The sequence below is a fragment of the Myotis davidii genome, unplaced genomic scaffold (genome assembly GCF_000327345.1).
Source record: "Myotis davidii unplaced genomic scaffold, ASM32734v1 scaffold710, whole genome shotgun sequence".
NCBI classification, from domain to species: domain Eukaryota; kingdom Metazoa; phylum Chordata; class Mammalia; order Chiroptera; family Vespertilionidae; genus Myotis; species Myotis davidii.
In genome coordinates this window covers 928,491-944,798 of record NW_006284328.1, presented here as the reverse complement: position 1 = coordinate 944,798, position 16,308 = coordinate 928,491, and the positions used below count along the sequence as shown (strand labels likewise).

At 45.9% G+C, this 16,308-nt stretch overlaps 1 protein-coding gene across 1 annotated transcript in view; it reads left to right on the top strand.

Annotated features, from left to right (window-relative positions):
• Window positions 1-12,910: 12,910 nt before the first annotated feature.
• The window catches only part of LOC102760588 (chromosome unknown open reading frame, human C1orf186), a 4,720-nt gene continuing 1,322 nt past the window's right edge, over window positions 12,911-16,308 (top strand). The window contains exons 1-3 of the mRNA XM_006754418.2: window positions 12,911-13,051; window positions 13,255-13,355; window positions 14,809-14,961. Coding sequence (XP_006754481.1) covers window positions 13,041-13,051; window positions 13,255-13,355; window positions 14,809-14,961 — 265 coding nt within the window. The 5' untranslated portion in view covers window positions 12,911-13,040. The remainder of the gene's footprint in view (window positions 13,052-13,254; window positions 13,356-14,808; window positions 14,962-16,308) is intronic.

The following is a 16,308-nucleotide window of genomic DNA, read 5'->3' as shown; positions in this document are numbered from 1 at the left end:
AGAAATGATAATTCATTGCTATCCAGATTGAAGTGAAATGGACAGGCTCCAATACTGCCAATGGAATGCATGTTCTAAGAGCAGAAGATCGATACAACACAAAAGCTATAAAGACACTTTTCTTTGACTTAGATGTCTACCCCTGGAACTTGATCCTAAGGAAATAGTCTAAAATAAGCCCCCCCAAATAAATCAATGTGTACAAAATCATCCATCATGATGGTGTCTCCAATAGTAAAACCACTGGAAACAATCGAATGATGACCCAAGGGACACTGATAACAGCAAAATGGGAAGTTAGGCAGCCCTTAAAAGTTCCATGAAAACTTTTTTGGGCACAGAGGGACCCTGTACCCTAAGGTGGGAGCAGGCCTGGAAGAGTGTGAAGACAGAAAAGCTAACAGAGTCCCTGAGATACAGCTAAAAGGGCAGGTGGCTGCCAGGGAGTGGGAGCCTTATAGATTTGTTCAGAGTCTTTGATTTCATCCCAAGTGCAATGGGAAGCCACTGGAAGGTTTTAAGCAGAAAGTGACATAACAAGAATTGTGGGTTTTATTTTTTTTTAAATATATTTTTATTGATTTCAGAGAGGAAAGGAGAGGGAGCGAGAGATAGAAACATCAATGATGAGAGAGAATCATTGATTGCCTGCCTCCTGTACGCCCCCCCACCTTCCCCAATGGGGATTGAGCCTACAACCTGGGCATGTGCCCTTGACCAGAATCAAACCTGGGACCCTTCAGCCTGCAGTCCAATGCTGTATCCACAGAGCCAATCCAGCTAGGGCAAGAGTTGTGGGTTTTAAAAGCTCATTCATTATAATGTGGAAAAACAATTTGTAAGTCTATTTTTTTAAAAGTCTAAGTATGCAGGGAAAGCATTATGCAAAAATGTATTAGGGAGATTGGATAGTGAGTAGGGCTTTTTCCGCCCCTTTCAAAAATTCCTAATCCTGTTGACACTCCATGTTCAGAAATGATTCTCCTGCAGAGAGTGGCTGCATTCCCTGGGAGACACTGTGCAAAGGGAAAAGGACTTGGGAGGGATGTGGTCTTAGAAACGTGTATGCGTGTGTGTGAGGGGGGGAGAGGGGGGAGAGGAGAAAGTGTGTTATCCACCTCCATCAGCTGCTCTTTCGCCATCAGGTGATAAACTATTAGAAACAGCTTCCTGTTTCACATCAACAGGTGATATAACTTCGTTTATCACTGTTTTGATCTCCTCTTGAATCCTGTCGTGAGGCTGGAGTCTGCCAGCAGAGGGAAGGGGTCCTGTCACTGGGGCTTAGCAGAGGAGCCTTGGGAGAGGGAGTGCTTCAAGCAGCCCGAGTGCGAATCCCTCCCCAGTGGCCTCTTGGCAGGAGCAGGCTGAGTGCATTTGAGATAATCATCTCATCTTCAGCAAACGCGTGCCGTGAGGCCGGGTGTGAGATGCGAGCATACCCCATCCGCCCTCACAGAGCACTTTAATCCATTCACTCATTCATTCATGCCACAAACATTTGTTGAGTACCTACCAGGTACAGGCTGTGTTTTGGAGGCCAGGGATACAGAGAAGAAGACGGTGAACGATTCTTACTTTACTACTTAGAGCAGAGCCATGGACGATCTAATCAAAACTCCTTACAATTTCATGTGGCGAAAATGCAGTCCAGAGAGGCCCAAGGCTCCTGATCGCCAGGCCACTGCGGCCCAGGTCAAGTTGACTTTCTATTCACGCAGCGCGACACCCCAAAACATGTCACGTTCAAAGATACTTCTTTGGAGCTGCGAGCACTGGAGGAGAGCAGACCACACAGACGAGCAGAGCAGTGTGAACGTCCCACCACGCTAGCTGTTGCCACATCTACACCGGACTCGTGTAAAAGGATAACCGAAGTGGCCAGTCATGAATTTCAGCTTGATTCCCGTGGGTTAACTGTAGCTGGAGTTAATGACTTAGAGGCCATGGCAGAGTTACAGCACAGGGAAGTGTATGTTGAAACTGGCAGGGCAAAGCCTGAGGGTGTAGAAGGCCCAGCTAGGAAGTCACGCTGAACAGCCGCAACAGCTGTCTCAGGTTGGCCTGATTCAACGTTCGATGGCAAAGAAGTTGTTCTTGAAAAATGATCCTCACTAGTTGCCGTATGCCCCATACACACTGTCCCAATCTACGGCCTCACCACGCACAAATTCAGAGTTGGGCCAAGTTGGAAGAGGCTTTCGCTAATATCTAGAAACCGACTTCTTCATTTTATAGAGGAAGGACCTGAGTGCCCTGGTGGGGAAGAGATTTGTCTGAGCTCATGCAGCGAGTTGGTGCCAGAGCTGGGGCTTGAACCCAGGCCTCTTGACTCCTCCTCCAGTGCGCTTCCACTCTATGCTGTGCATACTCGTGGTGTTTAAACGTGAGCTCACATGGAGAGAAAAAGACCACTAATCTCCTCCATCTAGTAAGCTGCCTGCACGAAGGAGCAGGGCAGGGCCCTGCTAAGAGGAGGTGTCTGTGGCTTCCCCCTGCTCTACTCAACGGAGCTAGATCATTATCTCCTGAGTAGCAGCCCCCACCCTATTGGAAATGTTGAAACATTTGCCACTGACCTCCAGTGACTGAGAAGCTTCGGGGTGGGGGAGTGGGGAGATGTTTCCGTCAGGACATCGCTGAAACACAGGCTGGGACCAGACCTTGCTCATGGCCCCGGAGGTAAGTACTGTCGGGGCAGGTAGGATTTTAAACGATTTTGAGAAATGTGTGTCTGTGTGAGCATATCTACGTAGAGGTTTCAGAGGGGATTCTCAAATTTTGTGTTGGCGTCGCAGGAGGGGGAATTCAATTGCAGTTTGTTCTTTATGACATTAGTCTCTTGGTCCCTGAGACGAAAGATCTGTCTGCAGTAGCAGCAGCAACCAGCAGGGCTCTGGCTAAGGGGCGCACGGACTTTGAGTCCAGACAGAACTGGATCCAGAGAACTCTGCTGAACTGTGGTAAAGCCTCAGTTTCCTCATCTGGGAAATGGGCGTAAAGCCACGCAAAGTGCCCAGTGTTATTATGAGGACTACAGGGCCCCGTTCAGTGCTCCAGTAGTGGCTATTAATTAATTACTCTTCTTCACTGGCAACCAGGTTCCTGAGAACATCTCTCTGCAGGTATTTTTTTCCTTAAGATTCACGCTGAGCTGCAAAGGACTGGTATATGTGGAGGGAAGCGGACCAGCCTGGCAATTTAAAAATGTTATGAGTGAGCCCGGCTCGTGTGGCTCAGTGGTTGGGTATCAACCTATGAACCAGGAGGTCACGGTTCTATTCCCAGTCAGGGCACATGCCCAGGTTGCAGGCTCAATCCCCAGTACGGGCTGTGCAGGAGGCATCCGATCAATGATTCGCTCTCATCATTGATGTTTCTATCTCTCTCCCCTCTCTGAAATCAATAAAAACATAATAAAATCAATAAAAACATAATAAAAAATAATTAAAATGTTATGAATGGGATTCAGAAAATGCATGCTGTCGAAGAGAAAAGCCATAAAGCTGGGCCTTGACACCCAGCGAGGGAGGACCGGTGCTGGAAGGGCCCAAGGTCTCGCGTACCCCTCTTGACAAATTCTGTGTGGGAGACAGTTGACTTCCCTGTTAACGGAGGAAAAAACAGAGACTCTGGGGTCTGGGCCATTAAGCGGCTCCCCCAAGGTTAAACAGTATTTATTATATGCAAATTGATCTAATTGCCATGTGTACAGAATGCCAGGAAGTATTTTTCCCCATCCATCACCTCTAAGTACTGTGGAGTGTAAAATATGGTCCCAGCCACCGAAGTGCTCATAATAACATAAACTATCCGTGCTTTGTTTCTCTGAAACTTGGTTGGGCAATCAATGAAACAGAACCGTGTGGGTCTCCCAATTCGCCTGGGGCTTGGTGGGAGCTAGCAGAGGAATCCCTGAGCGCTGCTTAAGCTGCTGGCGATTCTTGATGTACTTGCTGATTTCGTCTTGGAACTGAGTTACACTCAAGGTTTCATTCATTTCAAGTAATTGCTTGTACAAATGCTTTCCCCGAAATTTCCAAGGTGCATCCACCTCTGGTACTTTCTTGCAAAACCGCTTTCTATTCATTAGACATTTGGGATGACTTGTTTTCCTCCTAAAAAAATGGTCAGTGCCTGCACTTAGAAATGTGTGTTCCTAGAGATGAGGCCTCTCTGATTGAAACTCAAAGTTGCTGTTTCTGGTTAACTTGAGTATCACTCTTTATGTCCATTTTACGAGGATGGAATTACAACAAAATGTCAGAAATTAGATCTAGTTAGCCCATCCCTCTCAGCTTATAAACAGGGGAACAGGTTCGGAAAGAGGAAGTGAAATGCCCAAAGGGGCTGAATTTTAAAGGTTGCCATTTCATATTCTTCCAGATGCGTCCCACCCTCAGGGGAGGCTCCTGCCATGGTGACCAGCACTGAAGGGGATCCCGAAAGGACTTCTCTGAGACCCAGAACAAAGGTGACACCCTAGCCTCCCATCATCTACTTCCCCATGGTATTTGGCAGACCTCGCTCCTCTTTCTCACAGTTGGATAGTTGCATCTTTTCTGTCCCCTGGTGGGTGGACACGGGGACAGTCATAGGGCCAGGGACTGTCTGGGTACCAGGGAGTTCCCGGGACTGTATGGTTTTGTACATTGGAAATGAAAATCAGGAGTGAGCCCACTGTTTTCCAGGGCCCTGTGGAAATGGGTGCATTTATACAGCTGCGCCAATCTTGGGTTGGATTCTCTGTTCTGGTCTGAGGGTCGCCCCCTGTTGAGCACCTCTGAGGTTGACCCTTGAACAACATCGGGTTTAGGAGTGCAGACCCCCCACCCTCAGCCGTCGAAATCCAAGTGTAACATTTCACTCCCCCAAGTTTCACAACGAATAGCCTACTGTTGACCAGAAGCTTTTCTGAAAACATCAACAGGTCGTTAACACAGCGATTTTCAACCTTTTTCATCTCACAACACACATAAACTAATTAGTAAAATTACTAATTACTGAAATTCTGCAGCACACCAAAAATATACTATATTTTTTGCCGATCTGACCCAAAAAAAGGTATACTTTTGATTCGTTCACACCAGATGGCTATTGTTGTGTTGGCAGTTGTCATTTTTTTATTTGACCATCTAAGGCAGTGGTTCTCAACCTTCCTAGTGCCACGATCCTTTAATACAGTTTCTCATGTTGTGGTGACCCCCAACCATAAAATTATTTTCGTTGCTACTTCGTACCACAGGTTGAGAACCGCTGATCTAAGGGAAAGGAGCTCAGAGCCCCTGACTAAATAGTCAGGTATCCTGTGTCTTAAAAATTCTTGTGGCACACCAGTTGAAAATCACTGGGTTACACACATATTTTGTATGTTATATGATTATATAATGTAGTCTTACAATAAAGTGAGAGGAAAAATGGCATTGAGAAAATCATAAAGAAGAGGAAATACGTTTATAGTATTTTTTTAAATCCGCCTATAAGTGAATCCACACAGTCCAAACCTGTATTGTCCAGGGGTCAACTGCATATGCCAGGCTCTGGACTAAAATTGAATACGATACTGTGTGCAGTGTGCGAAGGCTCTGACCCAAACAGCCTGGGTCCGAGTTCTGTCTCCTCCACGGGGGATTAGAGCCTGGTTTTCTCATTCGTCAAATGGGGACAATAGTATCGACCTCAGAAGGTTGTTATTCCAAGGATTAAACGAGATAGTTTATGCAAAATGTTTTGTGCAATGCTGGCACATGGTAAGCACACAATGTGTGCGAGTGAAAGAAATGAAACAAGTGCCCTCCTCATCTTTCAGCTAAAACCCCGAGGCCTGGAGAGAGAAAGCACATCACAGCCAGCAAGGCCAGAGCTGAAATTCCCAAACCAATGTGTCTGGTCAGAGGCGCCTGCCCCTCCCCACTCTTCTGCACATGCATGTGAGATTGCCTGTGTGTACCCCGCGTTCTCCCATATTGCCTATTCCCATGTGTATCAGTTCTGTGTTGAACTTTGTAGAAGACTAGCAATTCCATCAACGCCTCCTCTACAGTCGGGGAGAGGAGACGCCCTTCGCTGGTTGCTATTTCCCCACTCACCCTCCATCCATTACCTACTCGTTCTTCAAATCGTTCCCTCTCAGTGACCCCTCTCTGAACGTTCTATTGCGCGGATCTCTTTTTCCTCTGAAATCGCACATATTCTGACAAGTCATCACGCTTTGTTGTGCCATCTCTTCTGCTTTTTTACTTCCTCACAATCAATGTCTTGATTTTCGAAGTAAAACGTGAGCTCTTGAAAATCATAACGGGGAGAAAATACATTTCTAGTATTTTTTTTAAATCCACCTGTAGCGTTTGGATGGCGTTCTCTCCTCCTCCAGGTCTACCAGAGCAGTTCACACCGTACCGTGCGGACCACTCAGCACATTTCTGATTGATTGCAATGCACACATTTAGCTGGTTATCTCAATGTTCTATTCATATAGTGAGATGCAATTTAGATGTAAATAAATTTTTATATAGGCACATTTGGTACTATGATCATTTAATCCGCACAGAATTTCTGAGCTTGTTACAGCACTCTAAAAATGTTAGAAAAAGGATACATATTAATTGCACAAAACTTTGATAATAAGAGGTAGCATCAAGAATTAAATAAAACATTACCCACAATACCAATACCTAGTTTTGTTAACATTTAGGCATATTTTCTCCCTTTTGAACAAAGTATATTTAAATAAAATCCCCAATTTTCATAAATCTACATCATGAATAAATTTATATTTTATATACAGAATTATTGTCCATGAACTATTCTGGATTTGGTGAATTGGATGAGGTGATTTAGGGAGAGTTATTACTAAACTAATATGATAGACAAAATGCTTAATGACCCAGAGTGTTCTTTCTTTACAAATTTTCATTCTTTTGTTGTTGTTATTGTTAATCCTCACCCGAGAATATTTTTTTCAATTGATTTTTAGAGAGACTGGAAGGGAGGGAGAGAGGCAGAGAGAGAGAAACATTGATAAGAGAGACACATCATTTGGTTGCCTCCCACACGCACCACAACTAGGGCCGGGGATCCAGCCTGTGACCGAGGTACGTGCCCGCATGTGCCCCTGACCAGAATCAAGCCTGGGACCCTTCAGTCCGCAGGCGTCAGCTGAGTCAAACCAGCTAGGGCCCTAAACATAGTTTTAAATGTCTGTAACATTTCATTATATACCTGTTTTAGCCCATCTTGACTGTTATTATTTTTTCCAGGTAAATTTTAGAATAATTTTAAATTATCAAAAAAATCTCACTGTAATTTTGATTGGAATTAAATTATACCAAGAAATCAACTTCAATTTGATTTTATTTTTAGCCTTCTAGTTTTCCAATCTGGAACATGTCTTTCTATTAGTTTGTCTTTTAGATTTCTCAGTAAATTCCTTTTATTTTCTTCAAAAGTACTTTCTTATAAATAAAATTATTCTTAGATATATCTATTGTGATGGTTGCTAAAGCTCATGGATGCCCATCCCCCCCAATTCTATTTTCTAACTGGCTGTTACTGGCATAATAGAAGGAATAGCTGGGAATTTTAGAATATGTATCATGCCCTCAGGACTTCCCTGAGCAGTCTTGTTAATTTCACTAGTGAGAATCAAGCCTGGGACCCTTCAGTCCGCAGGCGTCAGCTGAGTCAAACCAGCTAGGGCCCTAAACATAGTTTTAAATGTCTGTAACATTTCATTATATACCTGTTTTAGCCCATCTTGACTGTTATTATTTTTTCCAGGTAAATTTTAGAATAATTTTAAATTATCAAAAAAATCTCACTGTAATTTTGATTGGAATTAAATTATACCAAGAAATCAACTTCAATTTGATTTTATTTTTAGCCTTCTAGTTTTCCAATCTGAAACATGTCTTAGTTCCTTCTAGTTTTCCAATCTGGAACATGTCTTTCTATTAGTTTGTCTTTTAGATTTCTCAGTAAATTCCTTTTATTTTCTTCAAAAGTACTTTCTTATAAATAAAATTATTCTTAGATATATCTATTGTGATGGTTGCTAAAGCTCATGGATGCCCATCCCCCCCAATTCTATTTTCTAACTGGCTGTTACTGGCATAATAGAAGGAATAGCTGGGAATTTTAGAATATGTATCATGCCCTCAGGACTTCCCTGAGCAGTCTTGTTAATTTCACTAGTTTTTTCAATAGATTCTTTGGGGATTTCTAGGTATAAAATCACATATTTTGCAAATAAGGATGAATTTGACTTCTCCTTGCCCAGAACTACACTTTCATTTCCTTCATGCACCGTTATTAGCTCAGGCTCCATTGCCAGCCCACCAGGGCACAAAGCCCCATTAATTCTTCTCATTATCTTGAGCAAGTACTTAACTTCTCTGTGTCTTACTTTTGTCCTCTGTAAAATAGAAATAATAATATATCTACCTTTAGGGTAGTTGTGTGAATTGGATGAGTTAATATATGTAAGTGTCTGCCACATAGGACATGCTCAATAAATATTCAATAACCTTATTATCATAGATTGAAGGTTGGAGGAACTTCAAACTTCCAGGAATTAGAATTTCCAGAACTAACTTTTTAAAAAATGGTTATTGCAGACATCCTTGTTCTCAAATAACTGCTAAAATATTGTACCATTTGGTAAGGAGTTGATTATTGGCATAGAAGAGATATTCTTTGTTAGACTAAGAAACAATCCTCATATTTTTATTGTATAACTTAAAAATAAGAAACGAGCATTCAATTTTATAAAATGTCTTTTGGCATTTACTGAGATCACTAATTTAAATTTTAGTTTACTGATGCTGTATTTATATTACATAAAAGGCAGTTTTTTGTAATGATTGAGAATTAGGCTGTGAAGTCAGATGGACTTGAGTTTAAAACTTGACTCTTCCAGAGGGGAGACCAGACAAGTTGCTCAACCTCATCCAGCCTACTGTTCTTGTCTAGGAAATGGCGATAATGTCTGTTTTTTGTAGAGCAAAAGGATAAAAGCACACAGGAAATACTCACCATTCATTTTCATCATTGTAATAACTGAATCCTGGACATCCCTGGAGTAACTTCTTGATATCTATGTATATAAAAGCCTAAGTGACCATTACGACCAGTTGACCGAATGACCAGTCAACCGGTCACTATGATGCACACTGACCACCAGGGCAGACGCTCAATGCTGGAGCTGCCCTCTGGTGGTCAGTGCACTCTCACAGCCCCTGGGTGTCTGGGTGGTCAGTGTGCTTCCACAGCCAACCTCCCATGGCCGGCCAACCTTTTGCAGTCCCTCCCCCTGGCTGGCCAACCTCCTGCAGCCTCTCTCCCTTGCCGGCCCTGATCAGGACGGGGTGAGACAGCCCCAATCAGCCCCGATCGCCAGCCAGGCCTAGGGACCCCACCCGTGCTCGAATTCGTGCACCAGGCCTCTAGTTATGATTTATTTACCTCCGCATTCATAAGTGAGATGATATTGGACAGTTTTCCATCTTTTCGCCCTGGATTTGCTTATGTAGCATAGGAATCACATGTTCCTTAAAAGTTTAAAATAACTCATTTGTAAAACTAGTATATGGACACCAAGTTTTAGTAGATAATTCTAGTAATGCTTTTAATTTCTAAATAATAGCTGTCATTTATTGGATGCTTATTACTATGTGACAAAAGCTATAATGACTGCTTCACACATCTCACATTTCATCCTCAGAAGCAGGTGTCATTTATATTCATCTGAGAATCAGTTATTATTGTTCCCATCTTACAGATCAGAAAGTTGAGGCTTTGAGAGGGTAAACAGCTAGACCAGTGATGGCGAACCTATGACAGGCGTGTCAGAGGTGACACGCGAACTCATTTTTTGGGTTGATTTTTCTTTGTTAAATGGCATTTAAATATATAAAATAAATATCAAAAATATAAATCCTTGTTTTACTATGGTTGCAAATATCAAAAAATTTCTATATGTGACACGGCACCAGTGTTAAATTAGGGTTTTGAAAATGCTGACACGCTGAGCTCAAAAGGTTTGCCATCACTGGCCTAGACCAAGCTCTTGCAGAGAATGAGCTGGGACGTGAGCCCAGGCTGTCTGACTCCAAGTTGTCTGCCTTTAGCGGCAAGATAGCATGCTGCTTCCCAAACCTCTTTCTTGTCTTTTTGTTTCGGCTTTGATCTCTTTAAGTTTTCTGTGCCTGTGGCATCAGTTTTGCTAGTTTATAGTTTTTTAGCAAAGCATTAATTTTACTGAGATTTTTTTGATCCCTTCGTAGTCTCACAATTTTTATCTCTGTCTCTGTGGTTATATTCATTCATTATTAGTTCAGTTTATTTATGTTTTCTCTCTTTCTTGATTATTCAAAACTGTATATTAAATTAGGAGAAAATGTCTATGTGAAGGAGGCTCTGTAAAATTATAAAATGGAACAAAGGTTTTTTCTTTGAAAATATTCTCTTTCCATCTACCTTTGTTTCCCTTTTCCCATCCTCTACCCTGGCCTTGAAAGAACAGAACGCTTAGGGACAGAAAGAGCCTTAGGGGCACTTTCTGGAGCCCTTAACTCAGCAGGGCCTGGAAAGGACTTCTGCCTGTCCCGGGTCACGCCGTTAGCAGGTGACAGCCAGGAGAAGCCAGGCTCTCATCTTCCTGTCTCGTTCTCTTTCCACTATGCCACACGACATGTTATAGCTTGAATTATTAATCTTTTATCCTCACCCAAGGATATGTTTATTGATATTTTTTTAGAGAAAGAGGATAAAGGGGAAGGGAGAGAGAGAGAGAAACATCAATGTGAGAGAGAAACATCGATCGGTTGCCTCCCATACATGACCAGGATACCATGCTACTTCCCAAACTTCTTTCTTGTCTTTTTTTTTTTTAAACTGCGACCCTTCGGTGTGCAGGCCCATGCTTGTGCAGGCTGATGCTCTAACCATTTAGCACACTGGCCAGGGCAGGTTCTTCTTCTTTTTTTAAAATATATTTTATTAATTTTTTACAGAGAGGAAGGGAGAGGGATAGAGAGTTAGAAACATCAATGAGAGAGAAACCTCGATCAGCTGCCTCCTGCACGCCCCCTACTGGGGATGTGCCCACAACCAAGGTACATGCCCTTGACCGGAATCGAACCTGGGACCCTTCAGTCCGCAGGCCGATGCTCTAGCCACTGAGCCAAACCAGTTAGGGCTTCTTTCTTGTCTTTTCATTTTGGTTTTGATCTGGTTAAGTTTTCTGTGCCTATGGCATCAGTTTTGCTAATTTATAGACCAAGGATTGAACCCGAAACCTAGGTATGTGCCCTGACCAGGAATCAAACCCAAGACCTTTTGGTGCACAGGACGATGCTCCAACTAACTGAGCCACCCGGCCAGGGCAAATTATTATTTTTTCTCCATTTCTTTTGTTTGTTTGTTTGTTTCTCTTGTTTGGGGCCAATTATTAATTTTTAAAACAATAAATTAATGGAGATTGCAAAGTAATCTTAATAAAAGCTTTAAAAATGTTAAAGCTACTTAATTTTAAAAGATCGCTATAAATCATCTTCTTATTGTGCTCCTGCTTTAAACCACTTTCTAGAACGACTATCCAAGGAAAGCAGGCGTCAGGCAGGAAGAGGCGCGTCTTCATCGCTCGCCCCTGACAGGTTTGCTGCATTACTAGAAAGGCCCTGCGAGCGCCTTTATCAGCAGAACATGGACCCAGCTTAAGCAGGGGTCTCAGGGTTTCTACCAGGTCTGAAGGGAACAGAGGAAAAGCTCTCTGCTGAAGGGCGGACTTGGGGTGCCTGTGGGGTTACTGCGTTAGGGTGGGTCTGGGCATCAAACTCAGCAACGTGAAAGGGGGCGGGACAGCTCCCATACTGATGATGGAACAGGGTGTACCAACTCCAACATGGTCCGGACAGTTTTCACAACAGAATTACCTGAAATTGCTCCTTTCCCAGGTGCTGGCTATGTGTGTGTGCAGATGAGCAGATGTTTCTGCCGACTGCCTGATCAGCAGTCTGCAATTATACCCCAGGGAACAAGCTGCTCGCTGTGGTTAGGGGCCATTAGCCACTGAAATAATGACATCTGTCATGATTTTCATACCTCATCCTGTCCTGGATCTTATCTCCAAACTACGCAAAACGAATACCTAAGGTTCCTAAAATAGACCAACCCAATTTTAATAGCTCTGCTCTAGCTGCCATGGTGGTGAGTGTTTGAGGTTGAATAATACCTGATAATTATTGAGTGTATTCCTCATGCCTGGCATTGTAGAAAGTTCTGCCCTGGCCGGTTTGGCTTGGTGGATAGAGTGTCGGCCTGTGGACTGAAGGGTCCCAGGTTCGATTCAGGTCAGGGGCACATGCCCAGGTTGCAGGCTTGGCAGCCAATCGATGATTCTCTCTCATCATTGATGTTTCTATCCCTCTCTCCCTCTCCCTTCCTCTCTCTCTGAAATCAATAAAAAGATATATTTTTAAAATACCAAAGAGTGCCTTAAAAGTGGAACGCTGTTGATTTTGCAGACATACGGGCCTAGCTCCAGCTGTTTGCCGAAACCAAGCTCTCCTGGTCAAGTCCAGTCTTCCTTTTGCAGCTGCCCCAGAAGTCAGTGCGGTCCTGAGATTTGGTTGAGAAGTATCTGCACTAAAACATATCTGCGCCTTTTTTCAATCAAGGCACCAAATCCTTCACGATCATAGTTTTTCCTGAAAACCCCGTCTCACTTTATCTGGATCATCCCTGCGTTTTCTTTGCAGCGTCTTAGTTCCGCGGTTTTCATTCCGTGCACAGTCACTTGGGGCTCTGGGAGAGGAGCGCCAATGGCCCCAAGCAGCTGGCTCCCCTGAGAACTGGGTTCGCGTGAGGCCAGGAGTCCTGACCAGAGCTGCCTTGCCTCCTGCAGGTCTCCTGACGGGTCTGCTGGAGCCACTGCTTGGAAACGAGGTACCCAGGGTGGCTCCTCTCAAGTCTCTTCCTGCTGCACCAGGAAGCGCCTGAGCCCCACTCACAACCCCAGGCCGCTCTGCAGGAAGCTGGCCATGCTGACAGAGTGAGTGAGGTCCCATCAGGCTAACAGCTATAGCTGGCTTCCCAGGGTGCACCCTCCTGTCCCCGGCTTCCCAGGCCTTACTGTCCAGAGAGCAGGCACACAGCAACACCAGAGGGCGGCCTCTGGCTCCAGGCAGGGGTGGGTGTGCAGCTGTATTGGCATCTCTGTAACTTCTCACTCTGACCCCTCTCCTTTCCCAACAGAGGCATGCAGCTCTGGCATGGCTTAGTGATCGCATTCGTGTCCCTGGTCCTACAGGCCTGCCTCCTCGCAGCCATCTACTACCTGCTCAGCAGACACATGGGTAACCGGCTCAGCGTCCTCTCCCCTCCTGGTTACCCCCAGGGACCACTCCCAAGCCTGCAACAAGGCCAGCCCCCTTTGGAGTCCCCAAGTATCACTTGCAAACCTTGAGGACTCACTGGCCAAATGGCCTCTCATCCTGACCGGATAGTCCCCACTCCGACCCAACCTGTTTCTGGTTGGGAATCACGGCCCAGAGTCCTTCCACTACCTGGCCCTTCTGCCTAGAGACAGGCTCTGTAATGCTCGTGAGGGTGGCCTCATCGAACCTGGGCCTAGTTGATTTTCCTCATCACCACAAAGGACTGACCGTGAAGAAAGGGCTTTGAATTGCTACAGAAGGCAGTATGGTTGGGTTAGACTAAGAGACCATCTTCAATTCTTGAACTGCTTCACAATGGGGAGTAGAGAAGCTGTGTCTTGGGAAGACATTTGCAATTAGGGAAAATAAAACATTTCTTTGGCCAAGGCAGGAGATTGGGCAGGATAATGTCATGAAGGTTTTTCCAGTAAAGGAAGTCGAGACTTCTCTTCATTCATCCATCCATCCCTCCCTCCATCCATTCATTCATTCACTCATTCATTCAATACCACAGGAAACAAACAAAAAAACTCTGCCCTTAGGTAACTTACATTCCTTGGGGGTACAGACAACAAATAATAGAAGTAAAACACATGGGTAACCGTTAGGCTATGGAAAGTGCTAGGGAGGAAAAAAGCAAGGCAAGGGATACTATTGAGTGGTGGCCTGCATCCCTGAGATGCTGACATTCTATCCTATATAATAAAAGGCTAATATGCAAATCGACCGAACAGGGGAATGACCAGTTGCAATGATGAGTACTGACCACCAGGGGGACAGATGCTCAATGCAGGAGCTGCCCCCTGGTAGTCAGTGTGCTCCCACAAGGGGAGCTCTGCTCAACCAGAAGCCAGGCTCCTGGCTGGGGAGCGTAATGGTGGTGGCCGGAGCCTCTCCCACCTCCACAGCAGTCAGACATCCCCCGAGGGCTCCTGGACTGCTAGAGGGCGCAGGCCGAGCTGAGGGACACCCCCCTCACCACCACCCCCCAGTGCATGAATTTTGTGCACCAGGCCTCTAGTTTGATTATAAACTTGAGGGAAGCGAGGAAATGACCCGCACCTGTAAAGGCCCTGAGACAGGAGAGCATTTCACACATCACAGCAGGAGCAGAGGCTGGGTGGCTGAAACGGAGGGGGTAGCGTGAGAGAAGGAGGGGAGGCCAGAGAGGAAGGAGGAGGGAGGCCATGGAGGGCCTTCAAGGTTGGGACTTCGGCTCTTTCTCCAAGTGAGAGGAGGGGCGTCACAGTGGAGGGGGCTGAGATGTGAAAAGACCCTTCTGATCGTTTTCCCTAAGGAGCGGGGTGCTCAGAAATGGGAGGTGCCTGCCCCGGGGAGCTTTCACTTTGGACTCTTGCCCTGTTCCCTCCAGCCAAAGAGAACGAACAGTTACTCAGAAGATCCAGGCTCTGGGCCCCCAGGCCCAGCCCTGCCCACCACTGCTCACCTGCTGCACAGGAGGCGAAGGAGACGAAGGAGACCTGGGCCGAGAGCAGCACCCCTGCACGGGGGTCCCGTTACAGGAGTGAGTGACGGGGCTGGGGAAACACGTCATAAAGTGTACTGTGCTCTGTCTACACAGCCGGGGAGCCTCCCCGCAGCAGCCCGAGTCTGTCCCTGCCGCCCGAACCCAGCCCGGATTCCTCCCACCCACCCCAGTAGGGGCCTCGCTACCCTATCTTTTCCAGAAAGTCGTTCATCTCGTCAGTGGGGCAGACCTGGTTGGGTGTGTGTGGGTCTAAGCCAGGGGTCCTCAAACTTTTTAAACAGGGGGCCAGTTCACTGTCCCTCAGACTGTTGGAGGGCCGGACTATAGTTTAAAAAAAACTATGAACAAATTCCTATGCACACCGCACATATCTTATTTTGAAGTAAAAAAAAAACAAAACGGGAACAAATACAGTATTTGTATTTGCATGTGGCCCGCGGGCCGTAGTTTGAGGACCCCTGGTCTAAGCTCTGTGCTAGGCTTGGTCACGTGTGAACGACTGCAGAGGGGCTCGGGGACTGTTTCTGCTCCTGTCTCTGCAATACCAAGGCATCTTGTCTTTCACCTGGCCAGTTAGTGGTGGAGCCAAGGTTCTGACTGACTCTGCCTGCGTCCAGCTGTGGCTGGTGCTATGCGTCCTGCCATCTGGCCAGTGTCATTGGCTGGTCCCAGAAGCTGGCTCCACCGTGCTCCCAGGGTGTCCGTCTTAGATCCTCATGGGTATCCGGGGACTTCGGTAAACATGAGTCTTGCTGATGGTTCAGATGTATGTCTGCCTCTGACAAGTGGACCAACAGGCTCACCACCCTCTTGTTTTCTATCTCGGGGCTTGGGAGGCCCCCAGGTCACTGTTGACACAGTGGAAACTGTTGCTTCTGCAGCACGACAATGACCCCTGGGGGAGCACCCCCCAGAGATCAGACTTTCTCCCATTGGTTTATCTCTTGATGGATTTGGGTTTGCTCCCTCCTCCTGCTGTGATCTTTTGAGTTGGAGAGATCGGTTGTCAGGCTTCCCAGCGCTGAGGTAAGGCCTCGGGACACATGGGGACCAGAAGATGCCGCTCAGAGTTTCAGCAGAATGGGACAGGCGCTGGCCTCGTCATGACGCCTGACCCTAAAGCTGCACCTGAACCTGGCCAGACTCAGGGGCCCTTTAGTTGCCAGGGAGCTCAGAGACCATCGTCCAATCCTCTTGTTTTATGGGGGACAAAACCAGGGCCCCAAAAAGGATGTGACCTGCCAGGAGTTAGGGACAGGTTAGCCTGGAACCTGTGCCCATGACTTCTGAGGCCAGAGCTGTTGGCTTGGGGTGCACTGTCTCATCATGTCTCTGTATACGGCAGCCACGCACATGCAAGCCAGTTAGCTTCAGATGGAGCTG